The sequence below is a fragment of the Hyperoodon ampullatus genome, assembly GCF_949752795.1.
Source record: "Hyperoodon ampullatus genome assembly, chromosome: 11".
In the NCBI taxonomy this organism is placed as follows: domain Eukaryota; kingdom Metazoa; phylum Chordata; class Mammalia; order Artiodactyla; family Ziphiidae; genus Hyperoodon; species Hyperoodon ampullatus.
The window spans coordinates 7,805,629-7,828,274 of NC_136924.1; the positions used below are offsets into that span (position 1 = coordinate 7,805,629).

The window sequence follows — 22,646 nt, forward strand, 5'->3', positions numbered from 1 at the left end:
CTGCTCCTCGTGACTAGCAGAAACCTTCATGAAACTAGCAGAAAACTTCTGTAAAAAATATGTACTTGATTGCAGGTACTCCCCCTTCACCAAAATCACATATATATTGACCTTCCCGCCTACCTCTTGGGAGCAGTTTCTTAGAGCTATCTGAAATGCTATCTCCTGGGCTACAGTCCTCATTTTGCCTCAGATAAAACCTAACTCACAACTCTCACCTTGTGCATTTTTTTCAGTCGACAGTGTATTAACTCATTTAACCCTTACAACAACCTGATGAGGTAAATTCTATTAGAGTTGAGGTAATTGACGCAACGAGGTTATAAGGAAATTGGCTGTAGTCACAGAGCTAGCAAAGAGCAGAACCATTTAGGGGGAAAGTAAATACCCAGGGGTGGCGGTTACAGCCCTGTCTGGAGTATGCTTACTCCTTTCCTTTCTTGTCATCAGCCAGGGCAGAATATATTCACAGCACCCAACTGAACAGTCTAGATAGAATGATGGTTTTGTACTTGCCACTCTCTCTCCACTTGCCCACACTAACTTCTAACTGCTTCTTACTATCCACTTCTCATAGAACATTTCATATTTTTGTTTCCTTCTTTCTATTGTGACACATTTCTCACTGTGTTGTGATCTGCAGTTTATGGATTCTATGTCCTATATTTATGTTATATTTACATCAAGATTCTTATTCGCAGTTCAACATCATCGTGATGCTTCCTTAAAATGCAGATTTCATTAAAATGGAATCTGCATTTTAATATTCTTCCAGGTGACCATTATACACCCTTCAGTTTGAGGACCAATGCATGTGAAGTCTTCAAGTACAGAGAAATTTTTCTTGCTATTGCTGTATCGCAGGTAGAGGCAGCAGCCCCGTGAAAGGCTGCTGAAGGCTGTGACAGAGTAAGCCTCTAGGACATGACCTAAGTGATCACGTAGTGCAGGGGTGGCTAACTACATCCTCCAGGCCGCCTATTTTTGTCAGGCCCACAAGATAAAAAAGGTTTTCACATTTTGAATGATTGAAAAAAAATCAAAAGAGGATAACACTTTGTGATACATAAAAGTTAAAAGAAATTCAATTTCCATTGTTCATAAATAGGTTTTTACTGGAACAGGGCCAAGCTCATTTATTTACATAATTGTCTGATTGCTTTTGCTCTATAATGGTAGAGTAGTTGTGGTAAAGAGCTTCTAGCCCACAGAGCCTAAAGTATTTAGCAGCTGGCCCTTTAAAGAAGTCTGCTGATCCCTGGTATATTGGCCCACGTCCATCTTTTTCTTTATAAACTGTTCAAATGGACTCAGTGAAAGTCAGAATTATAACTCTACTTCCTGATTTTTAGACTTATTCTTTCTATTCACTTTCATACATTATTTCCAATTTCACTTAAATAAGTAGAAACATAGAATAAATTATCCCTGAAATGCAACTACCTGATGAAGTGGATATGTTTTTTTCACGTGCTCTTTGCTAAACTCATGTCTAAATAAGAATGTTTTAGATGGCATTGGTTAATATTACAAAAGTAAGAACTGAGAAAACATAGAAAAAAACTAAAAATAAGTGTGGATTATATTTGCAGTGCTTTCTATCCATAGCTCTGTGTAACTTGTTTTATAGAATTTTTCTCTGCCTAAAATTAATTTTAAATCAAAAATTTCTAACATAAGCTCTTTGAGGGCAGGGAGTTACTTCTTACTTGGTTACTGGTATGTCCTCAAGACCCAAAAAGTACTTGGTACATGTCCAGTAGATTTTACAGAGTACTGATTAAGATCATGAACTATGAAGTAGAATTCTGGTTCTACCACCTTCTGACAGAATGAACTTAAGTTATTTACCTTCTCTATGCCTTTTTCCTTTTCCATAAAATGATACTATTTGTAAAAGTCACATAGCTTTTAAATGGCAGACTAAGTCAAACCTATGTCTGTTTGCTTCAAAGCCCATGATTTTTCTCTACTATAGTTCTCAACTATAGGCTCAAATCAGAATCAAACTATATAATTTTTTTAAGTGCAGATAGCCAGGACTCATGCTAACAATGAATCAGAATTTCTGGATACATTTGTATTTTTCAGATGCTCTACAGGTGAGGCAGGTGTACAGCCAGGATGGAGAACTAGTGCACTAGGGTGGACAACCTTTCTAGTTCTCCTCTTTACGAGAGGCTTCTGTGTATTGGAAAGAATAATTTTTTAAAAGGGTATCAGTAGATTTCTCTTTTTCTAATATTGAAATATTAACTTATTTTCCTTCCCTGTTCTTTTGTTCTTGGTACAACAGAAACATCAGTGAGAGTGCAAATCCATCTAATTCCTTGGATAGAAAATAGCTATACCTCTGCAAATCAGTGGGAAATAATCAGTACCTTGTGAAGAGTTTTTAAAAGTAGGGATCTGAAGAAATGAATAGACTCAACAAAAGAGCAGTTGCTCAATTATTTACTAGCTGTGTATTTCAGGTGAGTTACTTCAGGCTTTAGAACCATGTTTTCTGCATCTTTAAAATAGTGACAGTACATTCTGCCTTATAAGGTGATGAGACGTTAGCAGGATCTCAATAAACTCTCTCTGTTAATAACATCAAATATCTCATAATGTGGGGATCCATAAACCTGAAGGTGAAGAGAGGTAAATGACTAAAACTGCCTGGAAGCCTGTGAAAACACAGCACTTAAGTGCTTGACCCGGCCCAGTGCCCCAAAACAGTAGGTGCCCCCAAAATATTTCTCACACTATAACTGTATTGCAATTTTCTCTTAAGAAAACTATATTTTTCTTTCTCCCACTCCCTTCCACACGTCTCTCCCTCTCTCTCTTTCTTGCTCTCTCTCTCTTCCTTTCTCACTTTCTCTCTTGTTAATTGATTTTTTAAAACTTCCTCAACACATATTCTGATTCCACCTAAAGGTTTTGCTCCTCCTTATCTCCCAATTACAGTGTTTTCTGAGTGGAAAATAACATATTGGCTTTATCAGCATGTTATTAAGTAGGAGATATTATTAACACTAAGTGTTCATTAAAAAATCTTCAGTTAGGATAGCCAGTTAAGATGATCTCTAGCTGTGCAGTAAAGAATTTGGCTTTGCCTGAAGAGAGGTCAGGCCTTTGCCTTCAGCTTTTGGAGGTAATCTGAGTCATACCTGATATGAATGTTTTCGTTTAGGGTGAGGTCTAATTATGGTGGATCTTAGGATGGGGCTGGTCACACTTAATAGTCTTAAATTGGGACTGGTAATGTCAGAAAGACCAACCATATGATTTAGGAGTCTTTGTGTCTCAGATCAACCACATGGACAATCAAACAATCAATTATGCTTATGTAATGAATAAATAAAACTCAATAAAAACCCTGGACAGTCAAAGCTTGAGTGAACTTCCCAGGTTGGAGAATTATCTCACATCAATTCAAGGAAGGTAATGCATCCTGTGGACAATGGAAATTTAGCATTTGGAACCCTCCCAGACTCTGCTCTGTGTGTTTCTTTCCTTGGCTAATCTTGATCTGTATCATTGCCCTGTAATAAGCCATAACTGTAAATGTAATAGTTTTCAGTGAGTTCTGTCTTTCTTGTGAATTATCAAAACTAAGAATGGATCTGGGAGCCCCATGAACTTGCAGTTGGTGTCAGAAGTGAGGCCAGTCTTGCGAATGACTGTGCCCTGGAGCTTCGCAGTTTGGCTAAATGCTGGTAATGGTGTTATGGACTGAATGTTTATGCCCCCCTCTGCCAAATTCATATCTTAAATCATAACCCCCAATGTGATAGTTGTAGGAGGTGGGGTCTCTGGGAGATGACTAGGTCATGAGGGTGGAGTCCACATTTAGTGGGTTTTAGTGCCCTTATAAAAGAGACCCCAGAGGTCTCCCTCATTCATTCTGCCATGTGAGGACACAGTAAGAAGGCACCATCGATGAACCAGGAAGCAAGTTCTTATCCGACACCAAATTTGCCAGTTCCTTGGTCTTTGACTACCCAGCCTCCAGAACTGTGAGGGATAAATGTTGGTTGTTTAAGTCACCCAGTCTATAATAGTTTGTTTTAGCAGCCCGAAAGACTAAGACAAATAAATAGTATATGGTAAATACAAGCTGATCAAATTTGTGATGTTTTCTGCTATCAACTTTTTAAAAAGTAAAATCATGAGCAGTCAAGTTACTAATTACACACACACTCACATACACAAAACAGATTAAAGCAATTTGTGCATCCTTTTTGTCCATACATTTCCTTTTAGCATCCCCAAAGCTCACCTATTTGGAACTTCCAAATTTCTCAACATTTGAGATCCACTGTTCTTCCCTGCCAAAATGAAATGGGAACAGAGAAGTGCTGCCGAAATCCTCTGATACTGTTTAGTAGAACTTGAGGTCTCACATTTTCTACACTGAAAGTACAGGGACTAATACAATGTTATCACGCTGTTTATTTCAGGTCTTCAGGCAGCGTCACCCTGAAGTCTACACCAAGGGAAAACATTTAGATGCAAAGTTTAAAATCCAGTAGTTGAATTTATCCAAATAACTGCAAATAGCATCTAGATGTTTTAATGTATCTTTTCTGTAGAGTTAAATGTTTAATTTCAACCCAATATATGGCAGTTGAAATGCAGGTTAGTTTAACTAATTGATTTAATGTGTGTCATTAATTAATGCCTATCTTATCTTTCTATCAATATAGTGAAGCTATGATCCTTGAAGTAATCCACAGAAATACAACAAATATAAAGATGTCATGATGAATTTAAATAACTGGTAAAAGGTAAACTGTTGATTTGGAAACACAGTTTTCATATATAAAGAAAGTTTGTTATTAAGAGAAAGGCCAGGCAGCCTTGTGCCTACTGTTAAACACTCAAATTTGGAGTCCGATATCCTGGACTTGGATTGTTACTGACTAGTGATAACATGCAAAACAATTCACCTAGTTCTTTGAAGCCTCAGTTTCAAAATGCTAGTAATAATTACAGTTCTCTCAGATGTTCATTGTGATGATTAACTGAAAAGTGTGTGTGTGTGTGTGTGTGTGTGTGTGTGTTGGGGGATATGTATAGTGCTTAGCATAGTGCCAGGCACACAATAGTCTCCCTCAAGTTTGTAGATGCTATTATTTTTACAAGCTGCATAAAGGAGTGAATTGCAAAGTCATTTATAAAGTGCATGTGCTACAGAATCATCCTATGAACAGTAAGGTTTTTGTTCCTTTAATAAAAGGAGATTTTGTTCTGAGTACAAAATAAAGTACTGTTATTTTATCAGCACATTCGAATTGTCAACAGAAGACAGTTTTCGTCTACCTAACTAATAACTACCTGATATTCACCTTTTGAATGTAATAATAGAAATACAACTTTAGTACTTCAAGTTTACAAAGTGTTTCCTTGTATATTATTTTATCTAAACATCATGACTTCTTTGAAAGATAGGCTAGTCCAAAATTTATTAATATTCCATTTCACAGATGAAAAAGCTGAGGTGCAGAGAGGTTAAATAAATTGCCAGGGATTATAGAATCAGTAAGTGATAGATATGGGAGTCAACTCAAACTGAAATCTTTTGACTTGAATTTAATATTCTTTTTTATTTTTACTTTGTACCTTGTATCTCACTAAATTTCAGTACTCCACTTACATTTTTTAAAAGATAAGTAATCTCTCAAATATTTAGCTGTAAAATTAATAAGACTACTCTAATAAACACGTGTAAAATAATCAATTGTGATGCTTATGTTCTAAGTATTAATATCAAGCATGATCTTGCTATTAATAGAAAGAGAAAAAAACAGTTCATGATCTCCATGTGCAAAGATAAAGCAACCAAGTCTGCCATCACAAGAAAAACAAACCTTATACTTTCGTCAAAGAAAAGATTCTAACCAAAACAGGAGAGTTTGAAAAGACTTACAAATAGACTTCAAAAGTCTCAGAAACAACAGGAGACAATTTTAAACTATATTTTAAACAATTGCTTCATAGAGGTCTTGGAAATAGTAAAAACTGGGGAAGTAGCAAACAGCAATTTCTTTAGCTCTCTTTTCACTGTTGGGTTTTAACATACATTGTCATAAGATGTCTTTATTTCTTTCAATTTGGGAAAGATTCTTTGTATTGGAACAGTACAATTATCAACAGCAAAGAAGACATTTTTCTATTGATGATAATAATTTGGGTAATTTAGAGTTTCTACACTTATCTTTATAATGCAATATCATTGTAAAGAAACATCTAGAGGTATAATGAGGAACCTTAGGCCTTTGTAAATAACTATGGGTTTGACAATGTTGAAACTTCGAGTTTATCAATATAAAGCAAAAAAGGACATCATTTAACTATGACTAAACTCTTCCATTAAACAAAATCAATTAAGAACTATATAGTTTTCTAACCCAAAATGATACATCTCCAACAGGAAGAGTAGGTTCCCAATAAGTGGCTTTATTGGAGACTTGTAACATTTTGGAGACTCGTAACTGGTAACTTTATTGGATACTCGTAACATTTTGGCTTTATTGGAGACTCTAAAGAATTTTTCATTGTCTTCAAGGGATGTAAGTTTGGAGCTGCAAGGATGCCCTTACCTTATGCAAACACTGTTGTCATTTAAAAAAAATACTCTTTTTTGTTAAATTGAGCCATGGTGACTTGCTTCAATGTTAATAAAGCACAAAACTTATATCTGACTTTCTGTTAGAATGTTAATTCACAGTTGGTCATGGAATTTACTAATAATGAAAACAGTTTCATACAGTTACTAATGATGAAACTAAATTAATCAGCTGAATTAGGATGTGTGGTGTACATAAACATGCAGGAAATTAGAAAGCCGTTGTAAGATTAATCATTTTTTAAAGGCAGTGAGAGACATAAAGTATTAAATCTGCTTTTATCTCATAGAACAGGAAAGAAACAGAATTAAGAGAACCAAAAAATGAGTAACTGGCAAAGGGTCTATCAATATAAATAATTATCAATTTTAGGGTTCTGAAATAATTTAACTTAAGAATTTTTTCAGTGCTGTCTTTTTCTACATCTGGAATTTTCCACTGACAGATATGGCAGTTTTAATTTGAAGAAAAAAATTACTTGGTCATTTCATTAATTCTGCAAATAAGTGATCCTATAAATTTACGTGAGTATTGCTATCAGCTCCCCCAAGGCAAATTTTTCTAATAATTACTGCTCAACAACTTTTCCACTTTCCACATGTTTTTCTAGATCATCTTTATCAAATATCTTTCTAACTATTTAAATATAGAGTTGCTCAAGGATTTCAGAAGCTTCCTGATTTTTACCCCTGTCAAGTTTAGGGAAACATTTTACCTCTGGACCAAAGTCATCTGAGACAACGTTAGTTTCATATTTGTATCTCTTCCTTTCAAATTATGATGAATAACAGAACTTCATAGATTAGATAAGGAAATACCATGGTGAATCCATGTTGCTTCCGTTCATAAGTTCTGTGGAAACTGGCTTTATTTAATTTGTCAGGGTAAGGTAATGAGAACTTCCTCTGGGTCTACCATCCACCTTAAAATGTCCTTGCTTAGTCTTATTGACTCTTTGCCATATTCTACATTATCGTATTCTCAGTCTCCTTAAACTCATTAAAGTAACTCTGTTTCCACTTCACTTAGCAGATAACCCATTTCCTTGGGAAGACTCTCTGATAAAATTGCTATGTCTTCTTTCCTCTCCAAATCAAAATCTTCATTCATCTCTCTACTACACATTCTGTTCTCCTTCCTGCATTTCTCAGAGGAAGGAGTTCCACTACTTGCCATTGATCTCCAAACCACGCTTATCCTCTTCCCTGTTGTCCATCAATAATCCTTTCTCCTTTGTCTCTTCTTCCTTTGCATTGGCTGTAAGCATTTTCAACAGGCCGTCTCTCAATATTGCCTAATTATTTAGCTTTTAGCCTCCCCTCTCCTTCATTGCCAAACTTCTCAAATGAGTATTCCTCACTGTCTCCCATTTTTAGACTTCTAATTGACTCAAATTCTTTTCATCACAGCTATTCTCCTTCCATTATAGTTTACTAAAACTGTCTTTGCAAACATTTTCAGTGACCTAATTGTAAATCTTATCACCTCATATTAGACATACTCCTACATGCCTTCATGAGACATTTAATACTGTCAACCACATCCAATCCCTACACTTAAAACTCTCTCTCTCTCCCTCTTTCTATCATTTCTTTGCTTCAAGGACTCTTGACTCACTTGAGTCTCACATAACATCTCTCGTTGCTCCTTCCCTGCCTTTTATTTGCTTTTGGAGGTAGGTTCCACCTTTGCCTGTATCTGTTTACCTTTTCCATATTTCCATTCATTTCCATGGATTCAACAGAGTACTGGTTCTTAACTCAACTCAAAAGACTGTTGTGATGATTAAATGCATAATGTATTTAAAACAATGGTCGTATTCCGTGGTCCTATAAACCCCCAAAATGTGAATCTGCTGCCTCTAGCTCCCCTCACCATTTGACCCAATATTCTTCTGAATATGAATGATACCTGGTTTGCCCATAAAGTTCTTTAATTTTTCCTTAGGAAATTAGACTTCAGGAATAAGGCTGGTTGTAGATGAGGTAACATGAAATGCTAATTTCCTTAAGAAAATTCAAATTGAAAGTTGGTAAATTCAGTGGTTGGAATAAAAAAAAAAACAAAGAATGAAAGCAACATAAAAATATAGTTCAGTCTATAACTAAATGTGCCAGTTCTTTTTATATATAATACAATCATGCAGAAAAGCTTTTAAGATAAGTACAGCTGTGCATTCACTGAAAATTAGTCTGTCAATTGAATATTTACTGTAGCTTCTGAATAATCCATTTTGTCTGGTTTAATTAAATATTAAAAAAGCATATGGGCTTCTGTTAAAGGAGAACACATTGTTAGAATGTAATCTATTTATTCCTCTGCATTTCCTTTTATTGTACATTTTTTGTAGTTTTCTGATTTTAAGCAGTAACAAAAATATTCTGCAAGAAATAAAGGCTTGATTGTATTTTCTCTGTCTAAATAATCTGGACTCACTTTTTTAGGACAATGGCCTGGAAAATGTATTCAGTGTTAATAATACAATCTGCCCTTGCAGGGCTATTCAAAGAGGCATAAAATGACAGCAAATTTTCATTACGTATATATATTTATTTAAAATATTGTTTTGATTCTTTCATTTATATCTATATTTCCCATTACTAAAAGAACATAAGAAATGTCAGATTGTTCAAGTTCAAGTTCTCTGTGCAAGTTCTGTATTTTGCAACACTAGTCCTTTCTTTCAAGAAACAGTAGTGATTTTTACAAATCTGAACTATAAACACAGTACCTTGATTAGGATATATATTTTTTCATCTTTAATTTTTATACACTGGTCTGAAAACTTAAAAATCTGGTTATATTTCTTCCCTTTTAAAAACCCTTTGCTGACTCATCATTGTCTACAGGACGAAGCCCAGGCTCTAGGCATCCCTAACTCAGATTTGCCTTTCTCTGCAGCCTCGTCCCCATCTCTACTACTTCCTGCTTCCCTTTTCTTCCTCCAACTCCATCTGACAAGCTCTTTGTAGTCACCCTTCAAATTCTAGGTAATTTTTTTCCTCTAGGAAGATATAAAAATTTTTTCCAGCTTTATTGAGATATAATTGACAAATAACATGTATAAGTTTAAGGTATACAATGTGAATATTTGATATATGTATATATTATGAAATGATTACCACTATAAGGTTAACTAACATACCTATTACCTCACATAGTTACCATTTGTTTTTTTAATTTAATTTTTTATACAGCAGGTTATTAGTTATCTATTTTATACATATTAGTGTATATATGTCAATTTCAATCTCCCAATTCATCCCCATCCCCATGGTTACTATTTGTGTGTGTGTGTGGTGAGAACATTTATGACCTACTCTCTTAGTAAATTTCAAGTATACTATACAGTGTTGTTAACTATAGTGCCCATACTGTACATTGGATCCCCTAATTTTATTCATTTTATAACAGAAAGTTTATATTCTTTGACAAACATCTCCCTATTTCCCCCACACTCCAGCCTCTGGCAACCAATCTACTCTGTTTCTCTGTGTTTTACATTTTTAGAATCTGTATATAAATAAGATCATACAGTATTTGTCTTTCTTTGTCTAACTTATTTCACTTAGTCTAATGCCCTCAAAGTTCATCCTCATCCATGTTGTTGCAAATTGCAGGAATTTTCTAGGAAGATTTTTGTAACACCATCTGCTTTTCCTCATTCATGCCCATACAATTAATTACTCTCCTTTGTAATACTACTAAAGCTTGTACTTTCAGTTTCACTTTAGTCTTATTGTATTGTAATTACTTTTAATTGTGATAAAAGGTATATAATATAAAATTTACCATTTTAACCATTTTAAGTGTACAGCTAAGTGGCAATAAGTACGTTCACATTGTTATGCAACTACCACTGCCATTCAACTTCAGAAATTTTCACATCTTCCCAAACTGAAATTCTGGATCCTTTAAATAATAACTCCTGATTATAGTTACTTTTTACCATGTTTATCTTCCATAACAGACTTGAGAGAATTGTTGCTTTATTAATCTCTTAGTTTATCAATATATTTATACTCAGTACTTAATGCAATGACTGGCAAACAGAAAATGCTCAATAAATGTCTGTTGAATTGATGTATCATTATCAAACTCACATAGCAGATGACTATGTCAGCTACCCATATCAGATTGTCAACTTTCCAGCTCTATTCCACCCAACCCCACAGTTTATAAAAAGAAAAAAAAGAGAACATACTTTCAGTGGATTTCACTTTACCAAAACCAAAACCAAAACCAAAAAACAAAACACTACAAAACAAAAACAAAACTACACCTTCAGAGCTCTCTCATTTCATAAAGTATAAATTCCAAACTCTGAGCATGGCATTCAGGGTTCTCTAGGATCTGCATCCTATCAACTCTTTACACTCCTCTTCTACATCTTTTCATACCCTAATTCTTACCAATACACAATATCATCCATTATCCCTAAAACAGGCAATTTTAGGCTTCCTTAATCATACTGTTTGCTCAGCTTGAAATGTTTCGCCACAGTTTTTAAGCCAAATCATTGTTTTCCTTCAAGGGTGAAGCCTTCTTTGATACTTTGGTTTAGAATGAATACCCTTCTCTCTGCTCTTTTGCACTTTGTTTGGGTCTCTATTTTATATTAATTTAGCTCTGTACTAAATTACATCTTACTTATATGTTTATATGTTTGTCTCCATCACTGGAGTGCAAATTATATAAACATTTGCATAATGCTTTATTAATTATTTTATTTTTTTCTATTTGTTCCTGTCAGGGACTCACAGAATTTTCTGCACATAGTAGTTGCTCGATAATTATATTTTGAAATAACAAACAACTTAATTTAATAATATGATCAATGTATTGCTGTTTATTGAGCACGCCTAAGGTTGTTCAAACTATCTATTAAGGGGATAGCCAAGGAATAATGTGAAAACACACCAGGTAGAATGAACTCTATACAATGCAATCTGACAAATATATATTGATCACAAGGTTTATATCACTGTATTGAGTGAAATAAGCACAAATGAGCAAGACATAGCCCTCTTTCTCAGGGAACTAGCAACCTAGGCTTAGACAGGTATATAATTAACTCTAATACTTGTTGAACAGTCATAATAAATGCTGAAGCAATGAGATTAAGCAATTTAAACTAAGAAGCAATGACTGTTGGCAAGAAATCATAAAAGATTTCATTAAAAAGGTGATGTCTGAACTTGAGTTTAAATGGGAAAGTATGAGTTCAGTGGGTGAATTGGGGTTGTGGAGACATTCCAAGAGAGACATTAGCATAAGTAAGATTTAGTCAGGAAGAATGTTGGCTGCTTTCAAAAACAGTGACTACTATAACTTAACAAGAACTTAGAATGACTCAGAGCAGTAGGGGTAATAGGAATTAAGGGTGATTTTTAGGTTAGGACCACTGAAGAGATGCTCAATAGTATATTACAGGTCTAGTAGTAGATACCATTATATTATTAACATAACAAATATGTAAATTATATTATTATGTTAGTAGTATATTAATATGGCATATGTTACATTATATTACATGTCAGAAAATATTATGAAAAATAATCAATATGATTGGAGCTTCGCTTAGCTGTTTTAAACCTGAAGAATTATATAGCAGAAGACATACTGTAATATCCCAGTTGAGAATAATGAAGATCTGAACTACGGTAGTTTTAATGTATATAGAAAAAGCTAAGAGTAAATGGATGTAGGGTAGACTGTGGACATAGTTAAATGTATGGATTGGAATCACCTGAATACATAGACCTAAGATAAATTCAAAGATAACCACATTTTCAAGTAGGAGAGAACAGTGGTACATTAAGAGAAATAACCTCTCTGGGCTCACCTGTAAAACAATAGTAGTACCTAACTTCCAGTATCATTTTGCTGATATATGTGCACTTAGACTACAGCCTAGAGATTTAAAGCACTTGGTAAATATTAGCTATCATTATTATTAATTTACCAATAGAATAATCTAATATGGAAAATGGCATCTGACTCTAAAATATCTTTATTATTTCATTTCTTTATAAGCATAATGAAAATTTATTTAAAAAAATCAAACACTACAGAAATATATAGTACATATTTGCAAACACCAAAGACAATTAATAATAACAGTTTGGTATTTATATCCAAAATTTATTTTTCCTAGTCCTATAATAATGTGTTATTATTACTTGTAATTGTGCAAAATTGGGAGCATTCTCTGCAACTTCTTCCTTTTTGTATAGTAGAACATTTTGGATCTTTTCAGAACAGAACATACAGTTTATCTCATATTCTTTTTAAGAAGACTATTTCACTGCATTAATGTACCATAGAGAATCTAAGGGGACACAAGGAAAAATTAAGTGGAGACCCAGGTCCATTAGCACATGTGGTGCCTTTGTGTAAACTAGAAAAATTGGTCCCTCTAAGTGGTTACAGTCCCTTTAGTGCATGTCTTCATTATCAAACCCTAAGCTGGTTTTTAATCCTTGATTAACCCCTGCTGAACACGTGTGTCAGAGAACAATTTATACAAACATCAGCAAAGCAAAGTCCTGTGGAGATGCCAAACCAATGTTTACAATCTTTTGTGGAGCTCAGAAAAGAGCATGGACTTTGAGCTATAGATTTGGTTTCTTTTTCACCAGAGTCATCATTGAAGCCTTGGATGGATGAGAAATGGATGAAGTCTCCATGGGAGAGATTATATAAAGAAAAGTCTTAAAGGGTGATAACTCCAAAACCATCTGTGAGAATGGGAAATTCATTTCTGAAGTTTAAATTGTTGAACCTAGGACAAACAAAAGCCTATAGAAGCTCATTTAATTGGCCTAGCTTATTTTAAAAAACTAGGGAGTTTGTACCAGACAAGATTTTTAGCATGGTTGAAAATGTGTATTTGTTTATGTGTGAAATGTAAATGTAAATATTACTTTGTTAAGAATCTCTTGGTAAGACTTATAATTAATGACACTGGCCTCCCATTTCCTTAATTATTTAAAAGTAGGAAGTTATTACTAAATAGTTTTACTAATAATAATACCCCCATTTGCATTCCTGGAATAAACTTCTGAAAAAGGTAGCCTTGTAAATTATCTGAGAGAGGGAGAGACAGAGAGAGAGAGATGGGGCTATTTTAGTGCCCTATATACATTTAATTTGAGATCTATTTATCTATCACCTATTGACCTATCTATATCTTATCTAATGACCCAAGTTCATTTGTAGACAAATAACCAAAGAAGTAAAATCTTCTAAGGAAAAAACAACTCTTTAAATCCCATGGATGATTATAAAATACTTTCTTAGAGTCATGAATGAGAGCAAAAGAGTGGATTCAATGATGCCACTAAACATGGGCACAATGTTTCATTTGCAACATTCTCTAAATTTAACAGATATTTGATATGTTTTCCAGTTTTGGAGCTGTGTTTTACTTCTCAGAAGGCCCGGCATCCTGCCTGCAGTCTTTCTAAATCCCCACCTCACTAGCTCTCATATCACTAGCTCATGATAATTCTCCTTTCATCTCTTAGTGACAGATCTGTATCACCAGAAATCAGAAAGCATGACTCTGGCAACTAGTTTTAACAGGTCTTGTTCAGTGGCATATACCAAATGTAATTTATTTTTTGTGACAGTTTTAATAAAAGTGACGTGAAACACAAGGGATATAAGGTTAGCGATATTGCACCTCAAAAGAGGAGAAAGTTTGGTATGTTACCTCCTGATTAGCAGCAGCTAGTTCTTCTTCCAGTGCAGAGACTCTTTCTAAAGAAACCCTCAGTCGCTCCCTTACCTAGAAGAAAAACCAAAATATGTGCAGTAATGTACATCCCATACATATTAAACTGTGCTGAATCCATTAACATTATCAGAGACAGTCACATTTGAAGAAGTATTAAAGTATATATAGCCTGAAGTGCTCAGGAATACTATGACTACATTGTCACCTCATAGTATGACTGTATTAAGGGATTTTCTTGTAAGCAAGTCCTTCTAGTGTTTCGTGACAGAGTTTACAATGGGGTTGAAGATCAACCCCTCTTGTTCTGAATTCTGATTCATAGTAAGTGGAGGCAAAGTTCAAAAGTTTATTATGAATTCATCTGAAAAACAGTCAATGATTAAGCATAAGATATAGGCAAAAGACTTTCTACTTCTTTAAAATAATAACTATATTTTCCTTTGACATTTAGTACAAAATAATTTGTCTAAAAGCAAAGGATTCTTAGAAGCTGAAAAATGTTGTCCATCGCTCATGAAATTAATTTTGTATTAGTTAGAGGTCTACACTGTTATTGAGGGATTGGAAAGTGTATATCTACTCCGGAATTCCTAAATACTTTTCAGATACCAAAGGTTAAACCATTATATTTTATAGAACCAAAGACTGCACATTTAGTTTGAAAGTAATGATTTCCAAATGTTTCATACACAAATGAAACTCAGAGAAGTGTTTCTTTGATCCTTGCTTTCTCAGAACTTCTAAAATTGTTTTAGTTATTATATGTTCAGATCTATAGATATGCTCCATATTAAATTTGTCAAAAGTAGAAAAGTTCAGAGAAAGAAATTTGGCTAAACTAAAATAAATGACTACAGCAGTTTAATTTTCCTTAAAAAAAATCAACAAAGTTTATAGCTTCAATTCAATATGGAATTCATGGTGAGTTTTAGATTATTTATGAATTAACATTGATTTTCCATGGGAATATAACAGTGGGCATTTTAATTATAGAAATAAATTATTTAAATGAATATTCATTTTAGTAATTTATTAATGGTATATTTTAATTAATGGTCTTTTTCTTTTTTTAGTAAGATTTAACTGGGAATATAAATTAAATACACAAAATATCTAAAAACCTAGATACATAGTAATTTTAAAGTTGAAGTTACAAAATTATTTTCTAGTTAGCAAACAAAAAACAAGTGATATCCAATGAATCTAGAATCTAATTAGAAATTTTTAAAAATCTCAATTATTTTAGTAATGTATAATGATAACTGAAATATATTCAGGTGACTAGGTTCACTTAACTCCTGAAATACATCTTGAATAAGAAAGAATTAATGCCTGACTGGAACTTTAATATTAATTATACTTAGTTATGTTCAAATTCTCTAAAAATTAGTAATACATACATAAATGGACATTTCATATCAAAGATAATCACAGAAGATCCTTCATGATATTTAAGTACACGAGATGGGCTGCCAGGTACCAGTGCTGTCAGACAAATATCCAATTGTTCATAAAAATGTATAAAACTAATGCCGATTCATAACTGAACAAGAGCTTCTTAGAAAGAAATCTTTAATGATTTGACTTGGGGAATACTTTTTTCATGAGTGCTTGGATAGATGCAAACAAAGCAAACATCCCAAAGGCATGAAAATGAGGAGGATTGCTGATATGTGGAATGCAGATATCAACAAATATCTTAGTAGATGTCCTTGTTATTTAATAGGGATGATTGTAAAGTTTTATATCCACTTCTTAAAATAGCAGCTATAAAATATGGGTATTCTGATAAAAATCTAAGAATCCTAGTTGATGAGAACAGCCATATGAAACAGTCTAAATATAAATTAATCTCAACATAGGCAACAAAATCAGATCACATTTAGACTGCAGTAAAGAGGTTAAGGCACTATATTTAAAGACATACTGATGATTGGGATGTTCCTAACAGAGTCATGCAAGCCACATAAGGAGCAGTTGAAACCAGCTTATACTGCGGGTTAAATGTCTTCCTTTCTTTGTTAAACTGAAAATCACAGAAACTGTTCCGAACTGTTTCAAATTTCCCACAAGTTAAGCATGTATATTCTTATTATATTGAGCCTTCAAGTAGTAAAAATTATCAAGCTTTTCAAACAATATGAAAAATCACCCCTCAATAAATTTATAACAGCATTTGCAACTTGAAATTATATTATACACAAAGTAATGAACCTAAAACTCTCTTCACAAGAAAATAAAAATAATTGCTGAATATATTTTGAATTCATGTTATAAATGTAAAAATTGATGTTACAAATATTAATACATTTATGATATGAATGCTTTATTCACATTTATATGAGAATTAAGTATTCTCTTTGTATTTATTTCTTGGGTAAGACTCAAATGAATGAAACATATTTGCTTCCTCTTGCACTAATCTCTGCTAAACTTGGTAAAGGAAAAACAAAGGGAGGATCCAAAGGAGTAACCTTTCTAGAGTATAAAGAAATCTAACATTTTATCTTGTCTACATAACTGGAACTCCACTGGTAAGAAAAAATAGTATTTCTGACAAGGCTTGTAGCTTTTTGAACTGCTCTGAGCACAGCACCAGCAGAATGCCATAATATCCTTATTTTTCTTGTTGAATTTGGTGTTCTTTTGAAGTTATCTAGACATGAAAAAACTATAGTTTTAATTTTTTCCTAAATATAAGTACACAGTTGATGGTCTTGGCTATATACTTTACTTTTTCTAGTTTTTTGCTATTTAATTACATTCAATTAATCTATTGTCCACATAGTCTTTAAGATATAGTGATTGCTTATTTATAGAGCTATGGTATAACATTCCAAATATATTTATGTACATCTAGATTTTTTTTTTTTTTTTTTTTTTTTTTTTTTGTGGTACGTGGGCCTCTCACTGTTGTGGCCTCTCCCGCTGTGGAGCACAGACTCCAGACGTGCAGGCTCAGCGGCCAGGGCTCATGGGTCTAGCCACTCCGCGGCATGTGGGATCTTCCCGGACCGGGGCGCAAACCCGTGTCCCCTGCATTGGCAGGCGGACTCTCAACCACTGCGCCACCAGGGAAGCCCCTCATCTAGAATTTTTGATTTCTAATTTCATCTGTTACATTTATTTTCTTCATAGTGGTATGAAAAAATAATTAAAGAGAAAAAAATTTTCCCCAAAAAAAGATGTTTCAAGAGAAATGTTATCCCTGAGGATTAAAATAAGTCCCTAAGAATGACGAGTATGTTGCAGGATAAAGAAGGACTTGGGTGGAAGAGCATACATTTCAAGTTTAAATTAAGGTGTGGCAGGGGTTTATTTTGGAATTATCAATCCTGCAACAGAAAGCATCGTGAAGGAATCTTAGACCAGACATTCAAATCCAGTTTTGGCACTGTGATATTAGATCACAGGAATATATGTGGAGTGTATGTAACATGTGTTTTGGTTACATTTCCCATGCATACCCAGTATATCTTTTTAAAAAATACTCAGTGATATCTGAGTGATTGAAAAACACATGTATACTTCTCATTTCCCCCAGCCCACAGAATTGGTAAACATGTTGGAGACTTATGTCAAAATCACTGCTGGTCTTAGATAATTGGGTAAATTCTACCCTACAACTCAGTGGATATGTAAATAAGGACATCAATAATGAAGACTGCCAGTCATTGTAACTGTCCACAGCTATGCTCAATCTTTTGTATTTTATTTATCTCTTCCTGTGTTCTAAACCTTCTGTGGTAAAGTTGGTAGTTTCTTGTCCTCGATATGATTAATTGCATCTTCTTCTGATATTCCATATATGTTTTAACATAATATCCATAGCACTTAAAAATAGAATATTGTAATTACTTGTTCATATGTCTGTCTCCTTACCTCTCCTGATCTACACAAGAAGCTGTGAGTTATTCTTAGGGGAATTGTTTATGAAGGTGCTTAGGCACATATTAACCCCTTAATAACTAAATGAAATGCTAATTTAAATAAGCATGTGAATCAACAGTGATACCAATATCTTCACTTAGTTTGATATTTTTGTCAAATGCTGAAATTTATCATTAACAATAACATTCATTAACATTTACTGAGCATTTGCCATATGCTAAGTACTGGCTAGGAGCTTTGCATGTCAGACAATGCTATTAGGTAGGTATTATTATTCTCTTCATTCAAAAGAAGAGAAAACAGACGAAGAGAAATTAAGGTACTTGTCCAGGTCTGTCTAACTCCAAAGCCCAAGCTCATAATATTTTTCCTTCAGGCTGTTAGGTATTACTTAGTTGATAATCAGTTCTGTTGTCCTGAACTCACCAATGTCCAGGGCACATTTGATGAGTTACTAAACCCTATAAAAATTCCGAGGGTCACAGTATTAAATACTTCATTTAGTTATGCTAAGTTCACTGAACATCTATGTATATACTAAATTACTTTTAGATCCTAAATTTTACTACAACCATTTTCTTCTTAAATGTACTCACACCCATTAGGTTATTTGTCCTAAATGCTGTTTATTGCCTTCTATTCATTTCTTCATAAAAGCATCCCTCACCTAAGTGATGTGGGAGCACATCTAGGGAACATCTCAAATCACTCATTCTCAAGTCCCTCATTCAAGTCATTCAAAACTGTTAAATTTTCTCTGAACAGGCCATGTTCTTTTCAAAGCTCTGGGTTAGTTCACATATTGATCATATTGCTTAGAGTATGTTTGCTTCTCTGCTTAAAAAATCCTCACACATTCTAATACCCAGACCAAATGTCACCCCGTCTGTGAAGACATTCTTGACTTTCTCATCACTTCTTCAGGAAAAATTAGTCACAACTTTTCCTGTGACTCCATATCACATCATATATATCTCTTCTTACCACTCCCTCTTATTGACATGTGAACTCCAGAACTATGAACTCCTCATTTGTAAAGAAAATGTCTTATTTATCTTTGTGTGCTAAATATATGCCAAGAAGTCTGACACATAATAGATATTCTATAAATATAAAGTCTTGCAAATTTTTAATAATGCAGTTTTGTAATAAGAAATGAAATATAATATGAAACTAAACATTAAATATATTAAATTATTATTTGATATTAGTTGATATTATATTCATCAGGGATTTTTATATAATATCCATTTCTGTTTTACTCAAAATTATTCATAAACTAGTTGCCTCTCATATTAAAACTAAAAATAAGATACAATTTCTTCTTAATAATCTAGAAGACAGAATTATAGATATGCTATGCACACACTCCACATAAATCCCCTGCTCTAAGAACATCTGAAAGACTGATGATAAAAATATATATGTATATAAATATTAAATAGAGCAAAAGTGTCTCTATGCTCAAAACCTATATATAACTGAGTAATAATCCCTAGTTTGGATTTTAATGCTCAGAACTTGTCAGATACTTTACAATGAAGTGCCCCAATTCCCACTGTACAAAATCCTAAAGCCTTATTAATTTCAAAAAAATTCATTCTTTGAAATTTTACAGAATTGAAATGATTTCATAAGCCTTACGAATATCCAAAGGATATTATCATCATATTGGCTTATTAATGTCCATGGAGCTTATTTGAGTAACAGCTAAGAGAAACTTACAGTTACTTTAAAAAAGACCTAAAGCAGATTTTTCTACTAATACCTTATGCTGTTACCCGCAGAAACTCTTAAAAATGTGTGTTCAGAACTAAGATATTAGAAACCCCCAAAATAAAATTGTATGCGTTTAATATGAATCTCTAAAGGTTAAAGTATTTCCAATTTATACTTCAAGATATGTTTTATTGTCAGTTAACAGTCTCCTATGTTGGCATCTATAGCCACGCACTTCAGAGGGGGGTAGGGAGGATAGAGACTGAGGGGTGGGGAGAGAATGAGAGAGAGAGAGGGAGAAACAGAAAGGTTAAATGACAATATTAAATTTGAAATGGCCATCTGGACTAGGACTCTAATGTGCCATAATAGAAGTCTTGATAAACCATAGATTCAGACGTATTAAAAAAAGAAAATGGTTATGAATATTACCAATATACATGCAATAGTCAGGGTGCATTTTTTTTTTTTTTTTAGTGATTTTTCCTGTAGTTCAAACGTGTTCCTCTGAACTGACTGACTTCAGCAGTCAGTAAGAGTCATGGATGAAGACAAGGAGCTTGATGCTGATGACAAAAGCACAATTAAGCCTGAAATCTTTCATCAATACTATACCTTTTTTTCCAGTAGTTTTTTTTTTTAATTTCAGCTTTATTGAAGTATAATTGACATAAAATTGTAACAATCCTTTCACAATACTATACCTTTTCATCCAAGGCCTTGTGGTGCTCAAATAAAGATTTCAGCGCCTTGAGAACCTCAACCTCGCTGGACACTCCTGAGGGGGACTGGGCTTGTCGCTTCACCACCGTCATTCTTAGTGACCTCTCATGTCGTGATACAAGGCACTCCAAATGCTCCAGTAACAGCTATTGGGTTTAACGGAAAATGTAATTATCTTATGGATACAAGTCACTAATACATACAGATAATTTCCATTTTAGTAGATTTCAGATTTATATAGTATCTAATGATAACCTCAGATTATACTACAGATAGCATCAATGAAGCACAAACCTGAGTTCATAAACCAGGGTTCATAAAATATATTAAAAGTAAATTGCATTTCTAAAAAGAAACGAAACTGAGCTATTTGTAATGAGGTGGATAGACCTAGAGTCTGTCATACAGAGTGAAGTAAGTCAGAAAGAGAAAGACAAATACCGTATGCTAACACATATATATGGAATTTAAAAAAAAATGTCATGAAGAACCTAGGGGTAAAACGGGAATAAAGACACAGACCTACTTGAGAATGCACCTGAGGATATGGGGAGGGGGAAGGGTAAGCTGTGACAAAGCGAAAGAGAGGCATGGACATATATACACTACCAAACATAAGGTAGATAGATAGTGGGAAGCAGCCGCAGAGCACAGGGAGAACAGCTCGGTGCTTTGTGACCGCCTGGAGGGGTGGGATGGGGAGGGTGGGAGGGAGGGAGATGCATGAGGGAAGGGATGTGGGAACAGATGTATATGTATGACTGATTCACTTTGTTATAAAGCAGAAACTAATAAAAAAAAAGTAAATTGCATTTCTATCACGTAATAATTTACTGAATTTAAAATATAATGTGAATTATATGCATTCTTTTAGAAGATTTAATAATTTCTGTTTAAATTGAGGAGAACTAGAACACACCATAATATGATCCAATAGGATAATGGCTGAAGAACATTGAACAAAGCATGATGATTTTGTTAGAGAATAGAATTGAAAGTCAAAATTAATTTCATTTATATCTGATCATTTAAATTTTTTAAATTGAAGGAAATGAGTATAATCATCATGTTGCTTTAAATGTGATTATAGTTATAATCATATGTTGTTATAGTAATTATAGTGGTAACACTAATGATTTTATTCACAATTAAATTCTTAGATTACATAATAGAAAAATATATGCAGCCAACTGGAATATAGTAACTGAGACCAGCAATAGTCATTTTGAGAAAAGAGGTTAAAGGACATAATTTTTAAACTGTCTACTCTGGAACCTACATTCACCAGTGAGCGTCTGGTGCCATGATAGAGACTAGGGGAAAGTCCAGTGAACAATCTTTCATTCTGGTTCCAGACTCTATGCTCTAACTTTTCCCAGATAAATTTTGCTTTTAAATGTTCTGTGAATTGGAGTTTCACCTTCATTTTATTTTATAAGTCAGTTCTGCAACTAAAAGCAAAGATATATGAAAAGAAAATAAAAAAACTGTTATCAGTTATTAAAATTTTGCTAGTGAAGAATAATATATGACTAGTAAGGAGGAGAGATTTTCAGAAGGCTAGTGAAAAGCATAGGCTAACAAATGATGTCTAGGCAAAATAAGCAGGAGTTACTGAAACAATAAAGGAAAATCAGATATAAGATACTGAGGTGGAAAGAAGTAAAGAAAAACTATTTTCATTCAAGATTTTTCCTAAAGCTTATACTGTAATGAAAAATTTTGTTTTTAACAATGCTACTGTTAATTCAGTGTCACATATTAATATCACATTTCTTAGTTCTTAATAAGTTAATTTTGCTATATTCACTGTCACTAATTATGGTTCAATGTGTCAGAAAATTTTGCCTGTTGTTAACACAAAAAACCCCACACATATCTGAGATCCTAAAGGTATACAGATCAGTCAGCCGGAGTCATATGTAAGCATCAAAATAATATTAAAAGTTCTTCAA

The 22,646-nt window shown here is 33.5% G+C and overlaps 1 protein-coding gene across 16 annotated transcripts in view; it reads right to left on the reverse strand.

The window, feature by feature from the left end:
- Positions 1 to 22,646, reverse strand: part of PPFIA2 (PTPRF interacting protein alpha 2) — a gene marked incomplete at both ends in the record, with an annotated part of 446,629 nt that overhangs the window by 157,305 nt on the left and 266,678 nt on the right. For 15 of the 16 annotated variants that reach the window (XM_079715018.1, XM_079715015.1, XM_079715013.1 and 12 more), the window contains 2 exons: positions 14,335 to 14,409; positions 20,673 to 20,837. In XM_079715018.1, coding sequence (XP_079571144.1) covers positions 14,335 to 14,409; positions 20,673 to 20,837 — 240 coding nt within the window. The remainder of the gene's footprint in view (positions 1 to 14,334; positions 14,410 to 20,672; positions 20,838 to 22,646) is intronic. The other variant, XM_079715012.1, reaches the window with a different exon arrangement.